This window comes from Balaenoptera ricei, chromosome 2 (genome assembly GCF_028023285.1).
Source record: "Balaenoptera ricei isolate mBalRic1 chromosome 2, mBalRic1.hap2, whole genome shotgun sequence".
Lineage (NCBI taxonomy): Eukaryota > Metazoa > Chordata > Mammalia > Artiodactyla > Balaenopteridae > Balaenoptera > Balaenoptera ricei.
The window spans coordinates 29,993,624-30,014,584 of record NC_082640.1 but is presented as its reverse complement, the minus strand read 5'-3'; the positions used below and the strand labels follow the sequence as shown (position 1 = coordinate 30,014,584).

The following is a 20,961-nucleotide window of genomic DNA, read 5'->3' as shown; positions in this document are numbered from 1 at the left end:
CACAGCTGACTCTACTCTGATCCCAGCTCAGATTTAGCTCACCAAGCCTTGACTTACCTGAAAATTGAGAATACTAGTGTCCTAGTGTTGTAGTAAAGGTCAAATGAGAAAATGTATGCAAGAGCTCACACCGTGCCTGACACACAGCAGGCAGCCGTGAACCACAACTGCCCATGAGGCCCCGGCCCCGAGAGCCGGCGCTCGGTCAGCCTGCACCTGCGGCATCTGGCTTTCTGCCCTTCCAGGGAAGGCTTCCGTGAACACCTGCCCACACATCTCCAGCCGCCCATCGCCTCTCCAGCTCAGCCTCTGAAGAACCAGGAGTACAATATTCATGGAGTTCTAAAAGGTAAATTTAAATTACTATCCAAATAACCCAATAATGGATAGTATGATTTTTCAAATGTTTTCTGATAGTCCTGAAGGGAATCTTAATGAAGAACAATTTTCCATCAGATGGCTTATAATTATTCGTCCTTGTATGAACTGTGTTTCACTTCCTTTGCCTATTTATCTGCTAGTGTTTTGACATTTCCCATAAAATCTTTAAATATATTTCATAGTATTAACTCTTACATTTGATGCAGACTTCTCGATATAATATTTTCTGTTTTATTTTTATTAGTGTATTTAATGTTGCATGTAAACTTGTCAAGTTTTTCCTTTATGTTGTCAGCTTCGTCCCATTTACATTCACCTGGCACTCAGGTTAGCATCTGCCGTGGAGCTAACGCAATGTCGATCCGCTTGCTCTCCTGTTGCCCGATGCTCCTTCCGGAGTGGCCCTTCCTACTCTAGCTCTAGAAGCTGCCTTCAGGATGCAACAGGCAGTCCTATTTCTGGATCCCCACTGAGCTCTGCAGGACTCTGCTTCCACTTTAACACAAGCTTCTCCCATGTGTTGCTGCAGCATCGGCACTGCTCTTCCTTGTTGATAATTAAGCACATAAATCCCATGATTTAGCAGATGTATATGATTTTTGTATTACCTCATTCAGGAATTTAACACATTTTTTTCTTTAAAAATGCCCTAACTAGAAGTTATTAACTTTGTCATGAACAGTTGGATAAGACATCCTAATTACCTCGATATCTAAGTAAGCAGGTTGGCATAAAGGACTCAGATGACAGCTGAGGATGGAGCAGGCTGCGTCTTAAATCTGGCTCTGTTAGCAACACAGGATAGTTGATGGAAATAAAATGAAGTTTGGAATTATGTGAAGACTGCCTTTCTATATGGCATTCCTGCAGTTTACTAAAATCAACCAAACGAGAGACAAATGAAACCGTTAAGGCCAATAAAAGCCATTCTGCACTACTGAAGAATTTTAAGAGACCCTGTGAAATAACTGTTGATTATATATTAATCCTTATTTTGTCCCAAAAGCACCCAGACAGATGCCAGGCTACTATTAGTAGGACTTCAACGGAGGAATAAAAGGATTTATTTGCATGTCTCTGCATATGAACCACAAACAATTATTTTAAAAATGATCTGAGGTTTGCACTGGCCTCAGGTGTTCTGCCTTCAACTGGTGGTCTGAGAGTTGACAGCATCTGTTTTTAGTTCTGGATCTGGCAAAGCAACAACATTCAATCAAATGTTTGCAAAGCTTCCAAGGCACCACTGCTGGAAGACTGCTCTCCTTGAAAAAACAGAGGATGTTAAGAAAATGCAGAAGATGTTGAAGTTCCACCCAAAACTAATGGCTGTACCCACTCACAGAGGACCAGTTAAATTCGGACTTGTTAGTCCTCCTGGGACTAACCTATTCTGCATGCAGGAGTCTTCAAGAGCATAGAACCGAGAGAAAGAAGGTGCTGCTTCCAGAGCCAGACTGTGGATCAACATATTTCCAAGAGGAGCTTCTGGTCTGGCTCCTATCCCAGCTCTGTTCCAAGGAAGGGCAACTTGATCCAGGATTTAAAATTCCCACTGCTCGATCACTAGAGTTCATGCTGATAATGCCATATTATATAACCTTGCAGAGTTGGGTTAAAACAGGATGAAATGTTATATTAATGTAAAGTGAATAAAAGCAGAATATAAAATTGTACATTATATGTTCTCAAAAATATAAAAGTAACAAATAGAAAATGGTCAAATAGCTAAAGGCTCTTTTAGAATCAAAACTGAATTTTTAAAAAATTTGTTTTAAGGAAGGGAAGACTGTATTTGTATCATAAAACTTTCCTTTTATATCTCAATCAGTCACAAGTCCTGTTTTTTGGTGACTGCACAGTGATTCCAGTGCAATACTGTACAAATATACAGATGCTTCATTTTCATAAACCCACATGGTTTCTTTTCATTCAATTCCCTATGTATTCTCTGATATTTCATCGCACTTAACTACGCACAGAGCGTCAACAGACCACCTCCTTCCTCCACTCTCCTCCACTGGTCTTCCTGTAACAGCTCTGCTGTCCCAGTGCCCGGCTTGTTCTGTCCACATACCACACAATCCCCCCTCAGCTCCTTTCCACACTCTGTCCTAGAACCTGACCAAGAGCCACGGGCTTGCTTTTTCTCCTCAAGAAGTCTTCTCAGATTCCAGAAGCTCCCAAAATGAGAACATTCTCTGTCCTTCCCAAAGAGTTCAGCTGTATCTCTCACCACCTATTTTGGGGACCTGTATCATTTTCCAATTTACAGATAGCCAATTATCAATGTCTTCATTTTTTTTTAACTCTGCAAGCTCCCTGAAGGCAGGCTTCACATATGATGCATCTTTGTTTATTCCACAGCTCCCACTACAATATCCTGAAAACCTATTCAGCTTAGGCACATAAATGCCTTTTCAAAGCCCAAGCAGTACTCCCCAAAGTGCATTAATAGGGTCACCCACATGAAAAGCATCTATAATTTTTATGCTAAGGACAGAATGTTCATTATCCTCAGAAAATTATATTTAATTAAAAATGATTTTCAAAGAGGTAAAGAATCCTGTTTATTGTGACAGAAGGTTATTATCAATTGAATACTACAGTCACATATGCTTATTTAATAAGTATTTATACGCACATGCCAGGTGCCAGCCATATGAAAACTTTTTAAAGGAATAATTTAGAAAAGTAGTCCCACCTCATACAATTCAAACCACCCCCTGCTAAAAAAAATCTTTTTACATATTTTGTTCCATCAAAACTTGCCCCCCACATTCCTACTGACTTCTTAGCAGAACAGAGATGGTTTGTTTTGTAATTGCTATTGTAAAGGAACTTCAAGAGTCTGAAGGCCAAAGACTTTTTTAAAAAACTACTAAGACTATTAACCAAATTATAGATAAGGGAGATATATTACAACTGACTTTTTTTTAATCGTGATAAAATAAATATAGCAAAGTTTACCATCTTGACCATTTTCAAGTATACAGTTCAGTGGCATTAAGTACATTCACACTGTTGTAAAACCATCATCAACCATCCATTTCCAGAACATTTTCATTTTCCTAAACTGTAACTCTGTCCCTATTAAACAATAACTCCCCATTTCCCGCTTCCCACAGCCCCTGGTAACCATCATTCTTCTGTCTCTAGGAATTTAAGTACTCTAAGTACCTCATATAAATGGAACCATATAATATTTATCCTTTTGCGACTGGCTTATTTTACTGAGCATAATGTCCTCAAGGTCCATCCATGTTGTAGAATGTGTCAGAATTTCCTTCCTTTTTAAGGCTGAATAATATTACACCGTACGAATATACCACCTTCTGTTTATTCATTCATCCGACCATGGATGCTTGAGTTGCTTCCTCCTTTTGGTTTTCGTGAATAGTGCTGCTACGAATATTGGTGTAGATATATCTGTTCAAGTCCTTGCTTTCAATTCTTTTGAAATTGAAGTGGAATTATCGGATCAGATGTTTAATTTTTTAAGGAACCACCACAGTACTGTTTTCCACAGTGGCTACACCACTGTATGTTCCTACCAGCAATGCACAAGGGTTCCAATTTCTCCACATTCTTGTCATCACCTACTATTTTGTTTTTGATAGCAGCCATCCTAATGAGTGTGAAGTGGTAGCTCATGTGGTTTTGACGTATATTTCCCTAATGATTAGTGATTCATGGGCTTATTTGGCTATTTGTAAATCTTCCCTGGAAAAAGGTCTATTCAAGTCCTTTGCCTGTTTTTTAAACTTTTTTTTTTGGTTGTTGTTGTTGAGTTGTAGAACTTCTTTATATATTCTGGATACTAATCTTTTATCAGATATATGATTTGTAAACATTTTCTCCCATTCTGTATGTTTCTTTTTCACTCTCAAAAGTGTCCTTTGGTACACAGAAGTTTTTAATTTTATACATTTATTTTATTTATTTATTTTTGGCTGCGTTGGGTCTTCGTTGCTGTGCGTGGGCTTTAGTTGCAGCAAGTGGGGGCTACTCTGTTGTGGTGCATGAGCTTCTCATTGCGGTGGCTTCTCTTGTTGCAGAGCACGGGCTCTAGGCTCATGGGCTTCAGTAGTTGTGGCACACGGGCTTAGTTGCTCCATGGCATGTGAGATCTTCCCAGACCAGGGCTTGAACCCGTGGTTCCCTGCACTGGCAGGTGGATTCTTAACCACTGCGCCACCAGGGAAGCCCAGAATTTTAAAATTTTGATGAAGTGCAATTTATCAATTTTTTTGTTCCCTGTGCTTTTGGTGCCATATCCAAGAAATCACTGCCAAATCCAATGTCATGAAACATTTCCCCTATGTTTTATTCTAAGAGTTTAGGTCTTTAATCCATTTTGAGTTAATTTTTTAATATATGGTATAAAGGTTCAATTTTGGGTTTTTGCTTATGGATATCCAATTTTCCAAGCACCATTTGTTGAGTAGACTATCCTTTCTGCCATTTAATGTCTTAGCATCCTTCTTGAAAGTCCCTTGACCCTACATGTAAGGATTTATTTCTGGGTTTTCTATTCTATTCCTTTGGTCTATATCTGTCTTTGTGTTAATACCACACAGCTTTGATTCCTGTAGCTTTACAGTAAGTTTTATAATGAGGAAGTGTGAGACCTATAATTGACTTTTAAAAGCTAAAGGTCAAACTTGTTCATTAAACTGGAAAGAATCATAGCCTACCACAGAATCCTGGGGCTGCAGCAATCTTATCAAAAATTCCCCATAATGGGCCCATGTTTTTATAATATCTCTTAAGTAAATCATAGCTTGTATTCTTGCTGGTTTATGGTGCTCTAAAATGATATTTTTATAAAATTCATTTGGAGTCCTTTGGGTGCAGGTGGGTAACCCAGTCTTGGGGCATTCTGAGGTACACAGCAACATATGGGAAAAAATCACTCCATTTAAGGCAAGAAAACTAGGTTCTACTCTCAGCCTCACATCTTAATCAGGGTGTAAAGCTTGGGCAAGATTATTAACTGCTCTGGGTGTAACATTAAAAAGGAAATACTAATATCTGTTCTCAGTAACTTAGCAGATTGCAGTAAGAATAAAATTGTGCTTTTCAATGAAAGGCAGTAGCCTATATCAAGAAATTTAACACTAGGAAAGGAGCATACCAGCAGTTTGCTGCCAGGGTTTTCGATATCACTGAGTAATATACAAAAGTTCTAAACACAATTGTCCTACCTACTCAGGGAGACAGTGCAAGTACATTCCAAACTAGGAGACCACATATGTCAGGGGTTAGGAACACAGGTTTTGTGGTTGGACAAAAATGGATATGAGCACTGGCTACACCACTTTCTAGCTATGTGCCTTCATCTGATACGATTCTTACCCTCTCAAGTCCTAATATCCTCATGGATAAAACGTGAGAACTACTATAGTTAAACTCGCTGAGTTACTGTGACGATTAATCCTGCTGAGTAACTGCTTCTGGTTCACAGTAAATGTTAAGAAAGCCTGATTTAGTAGTATGGAGGCACTGAACTTTGCAACTTTAAAACAGTGGGTGTCTTCTCCACCTCAGACCACGTGTCTTGCAGATGTGATAATTTAAATTGCACTTACCCTATCTCCAGGTCGCACCATAGGTTCTTGTTTTGTACCTAATTTATGCAGAATGTTGTAAGCAACCTTCATACTTCTTGTCCACAGTTTGCCTATCAATACAAATTATAAAGACACAATTAATTGTACACATGCATTTTCTGTTGTGTATATGTGTGCACATTAACCTATATAGAGAGTATTACTTTTTCACTTTAAGCCTTTCAAGTTATTCTGAGTCCCTGGAATCAAGATGGGAAACAAAAGCCAGCAAATCTGACTTACAAAATCTGAGAAGCCTGAACACTGGCATAAGGTATTAAATACAAATACACCTCGGATGCTAAAAACCTAGAGCAAAGCCACAGAGAATTTAATTACCATCACAGAAGTAGGGGAGGATTTCTAGGGAGTAAAATAGGGCAGGGACCACGGCATTAGTGAGTTAATGCTAATTTATGTTGTGCAAAATGACACCTATTTCCTCTATTAATGAGTCCTGTCTTGTGTGATTGCAATGAATGTAAAGGGCACGTAAGACAGGCTTTGTAGGGCCTGATCCCTCTCCTTCCCCACATCTTAAGTTTCTCAACTTCAACTTTTCCTAACTTTTAGGATTTTGGAATCCTAATCCCTGAATTTAGATAAAGATTATGGTAAAATTTTTGAATTATTTTAAAGTTTTGAACTCTAGAAAAAATCACCACAAAGCAGGATTAAAAAGATTTAAAAAACACGAGAAAAATGACCAGTTTTGAAGAACTTGCAGATTCAAATTCCTGCCTTCATCCCAGTGCCAGACATTTCCTCAGCATATCCAGGTGATAGCAAACAGTCTGAGATCAAACCAAAATGACTTTAAAATCTAACATGAATTCTTGGACACATAAAGGCCTTTTACAACTTTAGCTTCTATAAGCTTTCAGAAGCAGTCAAGGTGTTAGAAATTATATTAATGCAATAATAGTATAATAAAGATAACAACAATTTGAACTATTTCCTATAAATGCAATCACTGTTCTAATCTTTTTCCTATTTTAAATGTAAAAGCTAAATTAATATACACTTTAATTATGAAATTAAATTATGAAATTATGAAATGAAAAAATCTGAATTTGTTTTATTTCATATTGGATTTTGCAGCAACCCAAACTAGGGTTCTTACTGTTTTCCTATCAATGGATTTATCAATTTGTCTCTTCCGTAGTGATTAGGGGACAAGGAGGATTTTTCCATTATCTCTGATTCCTATAATTCCTAGGACATTCCTGGCTCATAGTATGTGCTCAACAAATGTTTCTTTGTTTTACTAACATCATAATAAAACAAGCTATAAAAAACAAAATTGCAGTATACATTTTAGCCTACTTCTTGATCACTGAGAGTAACTACTAGGTGTGATGTTTTATTCATGCCCCTCCTCCACTTTCCTTAACTCCACCTCCTCAAGACTGGCTTCTTTACTATTACTTGATGATTATATTTTTGCCCCAAACAGTCACTAGCCATTAGAAATAATGCAGGGAGTTATTTTTTTCCTAAAGAAATCACAAATATTTTGTGCCTTCAGATTTATTTAATGTGAACAATGTTAGGAAATTACTATAGTTGAATAAACAATTACAATCAACTTGTTGTAAGTGAAAAAAATCAACGCATTGTAAACGAACAAATCAATTACAATCAAACAATTAGCACCATTATATTTTGTTAAAGTTTCAACTTCATTCTCAGTTTGGACTATTAAAGTCTAGATCATCATAAATTCATACAAAAGCCAATTTACAACAGAGAGTTTGAAAAAGGAAACAACACACTTTTGGCAAGTTCTACAAATATTTTTCAAATAGATAAAAATAAAGAGTAAATTGATGATTTAAATTAAAGAAGATAAAACAGTTCTTGACTGATTTAGAAAGGAGAAAGAAAAAAAATTTCCAACCAAGAATACTCTCCCAGGCAAAGTTATCATTGAGAACTGAAGGACAGATAAAGTTTTCCAGACAAGCAAAAAGCTGAAGGAATTCATCACCACTAAAGCAGCCTTACAAAAAAAGTGTTAAAGGAACTTATTTAAGCTGAAAAGAAAGGGCACTAATTTGTAACAAGAAACTATGTGTCTCACTGGTAAAGGTAAATATTTAGTGAAGGTAGTAGATTAATCACTTATAAACCTAGTATTAGGTTGAAAAACAAAAGTAGTAAAAATAACTGCAACAGTTAGTTAAGGAATACACAAGATAAAAAGATGTGAAATGTGACATCAAAAACATAAAACGGGGAGACAAAAAATGTAGGGCTTGGGAATGTACTCAAACTTAAGTTTTTAATCAACTTAAAACAGACTATTATAAATATGTTATATGTAAGCCTCATGGTAACCATCAAGCAAAAACATATAGTAGATACACAAAAAATAATGTGAAAGGAATCTAAGCACACCACTAAAGAAAGTCATCAAACCACAAAGGAAGAGAGTAAGAGAAGACTAAAGGAACAGAGGAACTACAAAAGAGCCAGAAAGCAATTAACAAAATGGCAATAAGGTCACACCTACCAATAACTACTTTAAATGTAAACAGACTAAATTCTCCAATCAAAAGACACAGCGGGTGAATGAATTAAAAAAAAAAACAACAACACAAGACTCATCTACATACTTCTACAATAGACCCACTTCAAGTATAAAGACACACACAAAATGAAAGTGAACAGATAGAAAAAGATATTCCATGTAAATGGAAACCAAAAGAAAGCTGGGTTAGCTATACTTATAACAGATAAAGTCAACTTTAAAACAAAGACTGTAATGAGACAAAGGACATCACGTAATGATAAAGGGTAAATCCAACAAGCAAATATAACATTTGGATATATTTATGTGCCCAATATAGAAGCACCTGAATATATAAAGCAAACATTAACAGACATAAAAAGGGAAACAACAGCAATATAACAGGAGTAGGGGATTTTAATACCCCATTTACATCAATGAACAGACCGGCCAGACAGAAAATCAATAAGGAAACATCAGCCTTAAATTACACATTACACCAGACAGATTTAATAGAAATATAAAGAACATTCTATCGAAAAGCAGCAGAATACACATTCTTCTCAAGCTCATATGGAATATTCTCCAGGATAGATCATAGGCCACAAAACTAGTCTTAAATTTAAGAAGACTGAAATCATATTGAGCATCTTTTCTGACCACAATGTTATTAAACTAGAAATCAATTATGAGAACTGATAAATTTACATGTATGTGGAGATTAAAAAACATGCTATCCAACAACCAATGAAACAAAGAAATCAAAAGAGAAAGTAAAAAACACCTTGAGACAAATGAAAATGAAAATATAACATACTAAAACTTATGGGATACAGCAAAAGCAATTCTAAGAGGGAAGTTCACAGATAAATGTCTATCTCGAGAAACAAGTAAAATCTCAACCTAACTTTACATCTCAAGTAACTAGAAAAAGAAGAGCAAATGAGGCCCAAAGTTAGTAGAAGGAAGAACATGACAAAGATCAGAGCAGAAATAAATGAAATAGAGATTAAAAAGACAATAGAAAAGATCAATGAAATCAAGAGCTGGTTCTTTAAAAAGATAAACAAAATTAACAAACCTCTGGCTAGACTCACCCAGGGAAAAAAGAGGACTCATAAATAAAATCAGAAATGAGAGACATTACAATTGGTATTAAAGAAATACAAATGATCATAAGAGATTACTATGAACAATTACATACCAACAAACTGGACAACCTCGAAGAAATAAATTCCTAGAAACATACAACCTTCCAAGACTGAATGATGAAAAAACAGAAAATCTAAACAGACCATTTACTAGTAAGGAGATTGAATCAGTAATCAAAACCCTCTCCACAAACAAAAGCCCAAGACTAAATAGCTTCACTGGTGTATTCTACCAAACATTCAAAGAAGAATTAATACCAATCCTTCTCAAGTTCTTCCAAAAAACAAAAGATGAGAAAACACTTCCAAACTCATTTTACAAGGCCTGCATTACCCTGATATCAAAAAAAGACAAGGACACCATGAGAAAAGAAAATCACAGGCCTGAAGAACACAGATGCACAAATCTTCAACAAAATATTAGCAAACCAAATTTAATAATATGTTAAAATGCTCATACACCATGATGATCAAGTGGGATTTATTCCAGAGATGCAAGGATGGCTCAACATCTGCAAATCAATGAATGTGACACAGCACATTAATAACATAATGAAGGATAAAAATCATATGATCAAATCAGCAGACGCAGAAAAAACATTTGACAAAATTCAGCATCCATTTATGATAAAAATTCTCAACAAAGTGGGTACAGAGGGAACATACCTCAACAAAATAAAAGTCATATGTTTACAAGCTCACAGCTAACAGCATACTCAACAGTAAAAAGCTGGAAGCTTTTCCTCTAAGATTCAGGAACAAGACACTTTTGCCATGCTTATTCAACATAGCATTGTAAGTCCTAGCCAGAATAATAAGGCAAGAAAAAGAAAGAAAAAGCATCCAAACTGGAAAGGAAGAAGAAAAACTGTCACTACTTGCAGATAACATGACATTATATATAGACAAACTTAAAGACTATACAGAAAACCAGAGTAATAAATGAATTCAGTAAAGTAGCAGATACAAAATCAATACACAGAAAACTGTTCTGTCTATACACTAATAATAATCTATCAGAAAGAGAAATCAAGAAAACAATCCCATTTACAACTGCATCAAAAGGAATAAAATACCTAGGAATGAATTTAATCAAGGAGGTAAAAGACCTGTACGTTAAAAATTATGACTTTAATGAAAGAAATTAAAGATGACACAAATAAATAGAAAGATATTCTCTGCTCGTGGATCAGAAGAATTAATATTGTTAAAATGTCTGTACTACCCAAAGCAATCTATAGATTCAATGCAATCTTTATCAAAATTCCAATGGCATTTTTCACAGAAATAGAACAAACAATTCTAAAATTTGTATGAAACCATGAAGGACCCCAAATAGCCAAAGCCATCTTGAGAAAGAAAAACAAAGCTAGAGACATCATACTCCCTGACATTAGAAAACTACCAGTAATGAAAAACTGTATGATACTGGCACAAAAACAGACACATAGATCAACGAAACAGAATAGCCCAAAAATAAACCCACGCATGTATGTCAACTAATTTATGACAAAGGAGCCAAGAAAGGGGAAAGGACAGTCTTTCAATAAATGATGCTTGGAAAACAGTACACAATCAGCTCCATGGCTGAATCTGGCAAGAGATGAAGGTCAGACAGGAAAGTCCTCTGTCTTTTTGACGGACTAAAATCTACTTCCAAGAGTATAACTTTTAAAAAATGAATCTTATGCCTCACAATGGGTGAATACCCTTTATCCACTCAGAATTTCCCAACAAAGCCAGAAAAAAAAAAAAAAAATGAGACTATGAAAACATATGCTCCTAAATCCCATTTCCTTCCATGAGATGCACAGGATAATGACTGAGGCACAGTGAGTGGGTGCCTCATGGGCCCCACACCCACTAAAAGGCTGGGCTATAATACTTAACACCTGGCTCTTGACCTCCATTGCTAATGGAGAAAATTTCTTTCCTACCTGCAATTAGAAGAGCATTATCATCATAAAAACAAAACTGAAAGTTAAAAAAAGGTAATCTAACCTCACACATGCAGACATAATATAAGCCATTTTGGTGTTTTTGTTATGAGGCTTGTTTCTTTGCAAAACTGTAGCAGAGAGTGTGAAAATGACCTGAAAATTTGCTTTCTCCGCCTCTTATCCATGGAGCAAAGAGAAAGGAATCTCTCTGGTACAGTTAACCATTTCCAAGTTTACGGACTGCATTAATGGTACTGAATAAAGAATTTTAAAAAAGTTTGTTTCTCTTGCTTTCTGAAAAAGCACTTTGGAAACAGATTCTGTTTCTTCTGAGTGATGCATGTCAAAGAGTTCTGATATACATTCTTTAACTACCAATCCTTCTTGAAAGCATTAATTTAATTAATATACATTCCAAGAGGTAAAATCTAACATCTTATTAGAGTTATAATCACTAATTTTTTATATCACTTTCTGGTTTTTACTCAAAAACATTTAACAAATAGTAACTTTTCATATTCAAACCAAGTAATTTTCCTATAATATTTCTTTTCAGGTTCCATTTATTTCTGTATTAGAAACATAAGGCAACACAAATATGAATCAGCCACCCTGAAAGTGACAGTTGTGTGCAGGCACAAGCAAACGAAAGGTGGATAAGCCTCACAGGATTACCGTAAGTGAGGATGTACAGAGGTTTCCCATTCGTGTCCATCGTGGTCAAGCACGGGGCCTTTGGTGAGATGGTCCCCCATCGCTGTAACGCTGCTTCTAAAGATGGGGGCCAATTTGTAACCACACCCAGCTGTTCCCCACGCATCGCCAACATTTGGGCTCCCTCTGGCTTTGGCTGGTTTGGATCTGGTTGTTGAACTAAATACATTTGAACACAAAAGGTTTTCAAGAAAAACACATCCATATTAGCACAATCACTTTTTTATTCCTTTTAAGGAAGCTAGAAGACTTACACTTGAGTTAGAAATTTATTAGCAGACAGGAAACATGCACAGGTGTTTTTCTAGAATTGGAGCTATGACCGACACATGAGCCTCATGGAGGTAACAAAAGCACTTAATTCTTACAATTTCCAAGGCAATGTCAGGGTGCGGAACTTAGGGAGAACGGAATGCATTTATAAACTGACAAGTAAAACTATGCATTTTAACATGCCTAGAGTCTAGGATTGCAATAGCCATGTTTAAAACATCGGTTATCGACATACACTAGTAATTATAGACTCCAAAGAGCTCAAATCTTGCTGAATTATATTTTTCCCTTAAATACTGAGATGTAGATTTGAATTTGCTACAGCTACTATGAATAACTAGCACAGCACATATTTTCTTAAGCACAACAAAAATAAACACCCCATAATAAAAACAATTTGCCCAACTCTTTAGATAGGTAAGAATCTGAGAGATTATTCTCACTTCTGGGAAAGGTTTCTCTTATAGTTGACGATTCACAATTTCCACCTGCTGGCTAGAAAATCAGCTATGTCTTACTCGTGGTATAAAGAGCAAGAAAATAAGCAGTTTGGGTTTGATACAACAAGCAGTACTTTGTTTCAATTTTAAGTTGTGTTAAAAGGCTCAGGACTGTTCAGGGGTTAAGAACACCAGCTCCTGAATCTGTCACGAGAGGCAGGAAGGTGAGATCTGCCACGGCTCATAGGCATTCCTCTGAAGCCTATTCAGAGAGAACGCGCTGCTGCAAGCTCAGGTTGTCTATGATTTATCAACACCAGCATTCCTGTAGCCTCAAGGAGTCCTTAGAAAGAGGCCTGGCTCACGGGACAAAATCGCATTCTGCTGAGAGTGACACACAAATGGTATCAACCCAACTGTGCCGGGACTGGCGTATCTTTAAAGGGACCTTGGGGAATAGTACCTAGAGTTTCTAGGCAGGATCCCTGTCTTCCCAGGAACACCAAGAGTACCGTTCTTAAAAAGTCAAACAGCCTTGGTAGAAAAACACTATACTCTATAGGGTCACAGAAACACTGGACGAGGGGGTAGGAACGGGCTCTTTCACCTTCCAGCAGTTCTTCAAAGTCATCGACGAAGAATTCCCGCAATGGTGGTCGTTTGGGTCGTTTGAGGGTATTGACAAGCTGCTGGATTTTTGCTGATACCCGGCTACTTACAGGCACTCCTGAAAAACAGAACCATGGGGCAGGTGGACTGAGCATGAACCAGCGTAAACAAGCAGCCACAGTAAAAACAGCCGTGACAGCACACCCTGCCCCATCTCAGGGCTGGGAGCCCCTCAGTGTCACCTAAGATGACTGCTGCTCAACGAGAACATTCCGAGGTGGACGGTCTCAGCATGTGACCTTGCTAGGAAGCCTCGAGAGAGGATAAAGATGTAGCAGAAATGATTCCCTTTTACACTGTGAACTGTCCTGCTCTGGTGACCTTGGGAAAAACTCCGGACAAAACTCTGGGCTCGGTCCCACCTCTATTCCTAAAACAGGGTCTGTCATCTCCTTATTAATACCGTCTCAGGGTCCTCTGTGTCCTTGGGGGTCAGAGAGCTGATTAAGCAGTGAGACCCTCCCCAAGTCCCAATCTCCCCTGAGACCACCTGTGCTCGGCCTACAGCTGCCACCCCTGAAAGTAAGGGGACTCAGGTTCTACAAGTGCCGCTGGCAGGCCTTGTCCTCTTGCAGGTAATGGCCAGGTCCCCCCTATATGTCTTTCAGACCCACTCTCCTGAGTGAACATTTAGGCAATGCATTCTAGAAGCACAGCAATTAAAAGTCTCTAAATTCAGTTTCTGATATAATACAGAACTTACATATATTTATCCATGTGCACTGAGAAAAACAGACCCAACCTTATAATACATTTCTCATGACAATAAATGTGACATCGTTTTCAAAACTGAATAAGTGAAATGATCAATGAAAAAGGCATGAAATTTAAAAAATTTTACATAACCCAAATAAATGAAAAAATGGAGCACCAAGATGCTGAATCCGTGACTGGATCACACGCACTCTCTGCAGGCAGATTTCATTCCTGCTGAAAGGTGCTTGGAAACCTGAACCTGGTAAATACGAAGGCCTGGAACCTTCACAGCTCTCAGACAGAAGAACCACGACCAGAGAGGGTTTTTCCCATACTGACCGAGGCAAAGCCCTTCCTCCACGGCACAGTGTCACAAGAACAGAACTCAGCTTTTGGAACGAGTATGACAGAATTCAAGGAAATTTTTCTATCAAATAAAAACCATTTTAATAGACAGTCTCAAAATACTCTATGGGCACTTTCAGAATTGAGACATTAAATATTTTACAATCTTGAAAATATATAACCCAGAATTCTCAATATCTAAACACAAAATTTCCCCATTAAATAGTCCCAGTTAATCTGGTTTGGTTGAATCAGAGATCATTTCACAAGGCCACTGGTGCTCCAGCTTAATTTAGACACACACAAATCATCCTAGGACCCAGCCCAGAGCTTCTGATGTGTTAGGTCTGGGGTGTGGCCCAGAATCTGTTTTCCAACAAGTGCCCCATGTGGTTCTGGTACGAGACACCATCACAGCACTGGACTGGACAATAGATGAATTTACCTGGGGGAGCAGGTGAAGATGATGAACTTCAAAGACAACAAAGTTACTAAAATGGTGATGACAAGAATAATAATAATGACCAATTCAATAAACAATGAACTTAGTAGAGGACTAAAGCAAACCTTGATACTGAGAAGCATTCCAGGGAAACCAAACATACTGGAAACTGGAGTGACTTCAAATGTACTAACAGAGAACTCAGAACCCAGCGACCTTGGGCTCTGACCACAGTGAAGAGGCATCTGCCTGTTAGAGGCTGGGTCCAGGCCTCCTCATCACCCCCAAGTCACAGTGTCACGGACACAAGCGTAGTGGGATGGATGGCACACAGAGGCTATTGTGGCCATCTTCCAAGAAAATAACACTTTATATCATCATCGGGTTCCAGTCTAACTTTCATGACTCTGGAAGGTCAAGGAAAGCAGAATAAAAGCATGACGTTCATGTTCGAGTCTGTCACTTTAGGATGGGTAACAGGAATATGTTAGAGCATACCAAGATGAAAGATTCAAGGAATAAGAGAGAACCCGAATGGCTGTATTTATCAAATCACCAATACTTTTTCCAACATGGAGGAAAAAGGACCGTCTTTCTTCCAAAGTCTAAGGCACCATTCTGCCCATCTCTGTCCATTATTTTGGTTGCGTTTAGCTCCATCTTGCCCTTCCAAGTAACCATTCACAGTTTTAACACCTGCACTAATTTTCTAATTGTGGAATCAACATTATTCATTAGCAAAAACATCAGAATTTTATCAAATCTTTTTCTTCTCATGACAAAATTTCTACAACGTTGACATTTTTCCTACAAGGAATAACTCTTGGCCCCCCTGGAGATAGTTTGCACTTCCTGTTACTATGCCACCTTCTAGGAAGGCTCATAAAGAACCTGATGAGTCAATGAGCCGACTGTGTCACTAGAAGAAACACATCCAGTCAGGGCACAGAAAGGCACGTTAGCAGAACTTAGAATTTACAAAGGAGGAAAAACTTGCTGGAAGACATACCGTCACCAGTCTCCATGAGCTCGGCATTGCCATACTTTGGGGCTGTTCTTGACGTCGTAGAGCCCTGCGGCCTTTCTACTTGTATTGAGTGTTCTGAGGTGTAAGTGGTTACATCGGGAGGTGCAGAGTGATTTTCTGTAAAGAAGCAAATTGTAAGTTTTCTGGTTATCATGATACAGTTATTCTGAAGGCTACGTAAGCAATAAGGTTTCAAAAATGCCACATCCTAAGAAGAGAAAAGGATTCTGAATCAAAAACTACTATAAAAATCTCAGCATAAAGATGATCTTTACAATAATAACATCACTACAGGTGCCACATCAATGAATCACTGTAGCACTTTAATTAAAATAATGTCTTCAACTGGCCAAAGGAAAAAGACACTGTAAGCTATGTGTTCATAAAAGAGTAATTTTCTTGTCAGTCATAGTAGAGGCAGTTAAGAGCTCAAGCTTTAGATGCAGAGAGCCTGGGGTTTGAATCCCAGTTGTGCAAATTCTTGAAACCTTGGGAAGCATCCTGACCTCTATACCTTGGTTTCTTCATCCATCAAATGGGAATAATGGCAACTACCTCCTTGTTGGGTAGATTAAATGAGTTAACATATGTAAAGTACTTAGAACATTTCTTGATAGAAGGTGAACATTTAGGAAATAGTAGCTATTTTATTATTTGTTTTAGCATGAATAATACTGAACAGTCCAGTCATTCAAAAAACACCGGTTTACAGCTAATGTGTATGGGGTGCCGTGTTCTGCACAATGAAACGTACAGCAGGCCTTCCCCATAACATTACTTGATGATAAAGTTAAGCACTTAAATGGTTAAATGGGGAAAGCATGATTTTGTATTTATTAAATAAGACATTAAGGAGAGCATGTCAAATGAGAATGTCCATGTCATTTTATACATACTAAGTTCTAATAATGAGTATTATATTATTAATTTTGATTTGTTAATCCTTACTAGATAGAAACTTGTCAAGATTCTATAGTTCCACGTGATAGAAGCACAATATTTTATGCTGTTAAAAGGGGAGCAGGTACTGGAAGGCCTTTCTCCTCTGTACACTGCCCACCTTGGCACTACACGTGAGGGCCAGTTTAAACTGTGAAATCACTAACATAAAGCACAAGAATGAGGAAAAACAGAGCACCGAAGAGATCACATAAAGAACGCTGTTTACAGACTGCGCTAAACTAGAAGCCGGGGTGTGGCCTGTTGACTCTGCTGGGAACATAAACGTCGGGGACTCAAATTTTAGCCGTTCTGCAAATGTCTGGAAACGACCTCGAGAAGCCCACAGGTACTCATTTGAGGGTGCAGGTAATTTTAACAAGTAGGCAGATTGGCAAGTACCCAATACGCCAGAAGTGAAGACTGACTTCTGTGTCAGTGAGCCTGCGTATGTTAAGGGACATTACACTGAGTGAGACTTGAGGCCAAGGAATATTAATCTGAATTCCTAAGCAAGCTTCAAATGTAGCAACCAGCGCGACCAACGCAGGTGCTTGGACTCGGGAGACCCTCAGTCCTGGGCATACTGACCAGTAAGTGTGTGGAAATGTGCATGGGGGCTGAGGGCTGGGCCGCCAGGAGTTGCCCAACTGGTCCTCAGGTCCGCGTCTCAGAGCTGATCACCTGGGACCGGTTACTGACCTTCCTATGCCTCGGTTCCCCATCCTGTAAAAGGGGGTGACAATGACAATGCCTACCTCTGAGTTACAGTGGGGATTACGTAGATAAACAGATACAAGCACTGGCGTCACCAGGCACACAGACAGACATGCCAGGAGAGGAACACACGGGCAGCTCTCTGCACCAACAACTATTCTTCCAGGGTCTGAGCCTGGAGATCTCTGTGAAGATAACGATCGGCATCAGCCCCTAAACACAGGCCATCAGCAGAGAGTCCAGCTCCCCATTTCTCATCTCCCTGTTCCAGAAGTGTCCAGCCTGTTATGGACTGAACTATGTCTCCTCAAAATTCACATGTTGGAGTCCTAATCTCCAGGACCTCAGAAGGTGACTGTGTTTGGAGACGGAGGCCTTTAAAGAGATGATTAAGGCAAAACAAAGCCACTAGGATGGGCTCTAATTCAATCTGACCTGGTGCCTTACAAGAAGAGATGAGGACAGAGATGCCCAGAGAAGATGGTTGTCTACATGCCCAGGAGAGAGGCCTCAGGAGAAACTGCCAACATCGTGAGCTCAGACTTACAGCCTCCAGGATTGTGAGCCAGTGAATGTCTCTTGTTTAAGCCGTGTTTAAGGTGCTTTGTTATGGCCGCCTGAGCCAACTGACACACACCCTTAGGGGCAATTTCTTAGATCTTAGCCCAGAAAAAGAGTACCTGTGAGAGGGAGGAGGGTGTGGCTGGGATGCTTTATCAGATCACTGAGGGGAAGAGCAAGAGGGAGAGAAGAGGACCATTCAAATGACCTCTTTAATATTTCAAACACTGTATTCATTCTTCTCATCTCCTCTACCTGTGCTTTTGCCAAATAGACTTTATTTCATGTTTCAAAATGATCTAATTCTCCATGGCTGAGCAGTTAACTCCCTGGGGCCCCATATTTCAAATAAAAATATAATAGATGCCAATGTATGATGAGCAACATTCTAAATTAGCCACATAAAACAAAAGCAGCTAAAATGTAAGTTCACTGCGTTCCATTTTACTCAGGTTTACTTGTGTTTACGTTATGCTGTAGATGCATCATTGGTGGCAGCCAATGAGTCTTTGTGTTGGGCAGCAGACGTACTCACTTCCACTTTGAAGTTGGGAAAAATAACGATTCCAATACATCTGGTGATTAAAAAATAGGAACAGTGACAGCTGCATGACTTCAAAGTGCTTTCCAAATTTATGTTAGCTCCTCTCCCCCTCCCTTTCAAGCTCCCCACATATGCTGTCACTGTAGGATTATAAGTCCAGCAGCAGGCTTCTGTTAGGAAGCCAGAGAACATTCTTCCATTGCAGTGATACATGGTGCCCTATTTTATTTTAATAAACATCAGGATTCCAAGTATTTAACTCTGTTACCTATCTTTTGCGAGTATTGAAAAGACCTTTGTATGTAACAGATGCTCAAGAAACACTTGCTGACGGGTCAGAAAAAGTAGGGTCTGGTTGAAGGTGCAGGGTCAAAGGTCTAAAGTGCTCATCAGCCCCAGGCATGAGGCCAATCAGGTCCATATGCAACAGGAGCATTTCGAAGATTAAGAACTCTCATCAGAGCGGGTTCGTATCTTCTGAGCCAGATGACCCACTGTTCCTTAGATCAATTTCCCAATACTTTCAAAACCAACAGAAAAATAGCGGCCAACCTTCCAGCCACCTATCAGGTGTCACCTCCACTGTGACTGCCCCAGAGCTACTGTGACACCTTTGCATCTGCTCCTTGACAGGTGGGTCCTGTCTCATCCACCCCTCTATGGCTTTTGCTCCCAGCAGCTGACATGGGTTCCTTAAGAATCTGGAATCAAGGCACAAGGGGCAGGTGGGAGGGAAGTGTAATTCACCCATCTTCCATGACGGTATCTGCTGTTTTGGAGCCTTCGGTACCAGGGGTCCCATCTCACTGCATCCCCCTCCCACTCCGGATTTTAGCCTGTTACTCTTGCCAGCTATCCACCCGTTTTGGACAGCTGTTTTGGCCATGACCGTTTCAGGTTACTAGCTGGTCTTCCTGCAGCTCTGTGTTGGAAATTCCCTGCTTCCTTGAACTAACTACTTCCTCATCTCCTGCAGGCATCCAGCTCAGTGCAGCTCCTGTGTCCTACTCAGATGCTGAAGTTGTACAACACCCAGCTCATGTCGTTTGCACTCCGCAAATGTTGGAGTGAAAGTTCAAAGAATGAATGAACATAAGAATGAATACACTGGAGCACTTGACGACTAGAGATAACATGTTTCTGGTTCTCACGTCGCTGAAAAGCAGCTTTCTTTAATTCTAACTATATGACTGGGAACCTCAGGGATCAGTGGTCAGAGATCCTACTTCCCAGCCTGTTATTTTTCGGTCCCCAAATAACTTCTAAATTAAGAGAAGAAAAAGAGGAAATCTGGTTTTCACATGTAGAAAGCAACGTGCTTGTGGTCTGCTAACTGATGATGGATAAGCAGAGATGAGTTCAGAGGGACCCAGCCTTCCATCCATCAACAAGGCCCCTCCCGTGTCTCCTACGGTTCGTCCAACCTCCACAGTCACTGAGCAGAAAGCAATACAGGCCCTCAGACCACCCGTCCACCCAGCTGCCCTGGCTTCCTAAGATGACATGGCTGTGCCCTCCACATGGCAGCAGAAAACCAGGTTCCTCGATGAAAATATGGAGGTGACACGTGGTGAAAGGCATCTGCAACGATGCTGAAGGAAGGAGCTGGCCTCACGGCAGAGCATCCAGCTCGGCTGCTGGAGACGCTGCTCAGCTGCCCACTGCACCGACCCATCTTCCACATGCAGCTCATGAGAAGAGCAGGACTTCCTCCTTGGTTTCCCCAGGAACGTCCAACCTCCCTGGCTCTGACAGAAGCCCCCAACAGGAGAGCTCTACTGGTGTCTCACCCATGTGTCATATTGACCCATGACAATATAAGTGAGGATTTATCTCCTTAATCCTTTAATAATCACTCAGGGACAGAACAGTATACTCTGGTTACCTGTGAGAGTGTGTGTGATACTGCTAATGGCGATTCACAGCTGCTTTTCAAATTTGCAGACTAAACCTGGAGATAGTTAGAAAGGGCTCAGTGGTTCTATATTCAAACATTTC

General features: G+C 39.3%; 1 protein-coding gene across 6 annotated transcripts in view; it reads right to left on the bottom strand.

Moving 5' to 3' along the window:
• Window positions 1-20,961, bottom strand: part of DIP2C (disco interacting protein 2 homolog C) — a 369,992-nt gene that overhangs the window by 108,807 nt on the left and 240,224 nt on the right. For all 6 annotated transcript variants that reach the window (XM_059912245.1, XM_059912246.1, XM_059912247.1 and 3 more), the window contains 4 exons: window positions 16,185-16,319; window positions 13,631-13,750; window positions 12,272-12,469; window positions 5,973-6,064 (listed from right to left, as the gene is read on the bottom strand). In XM_059912245.1, the coding sequence (XP_059768228.1) occupies window positions 5,973-6,064; window positions 12,272-12,469; window positions 13,631-13,750; window positions 16,185-16,319 (545 nt within the window). The remainder of the gene's footprint in view (window positions 1-5,972; window positions 6,065-12,271; window positions 12,470-13,630; window positions 13,751-16,184; window positions 16,320-20,961) is intronic.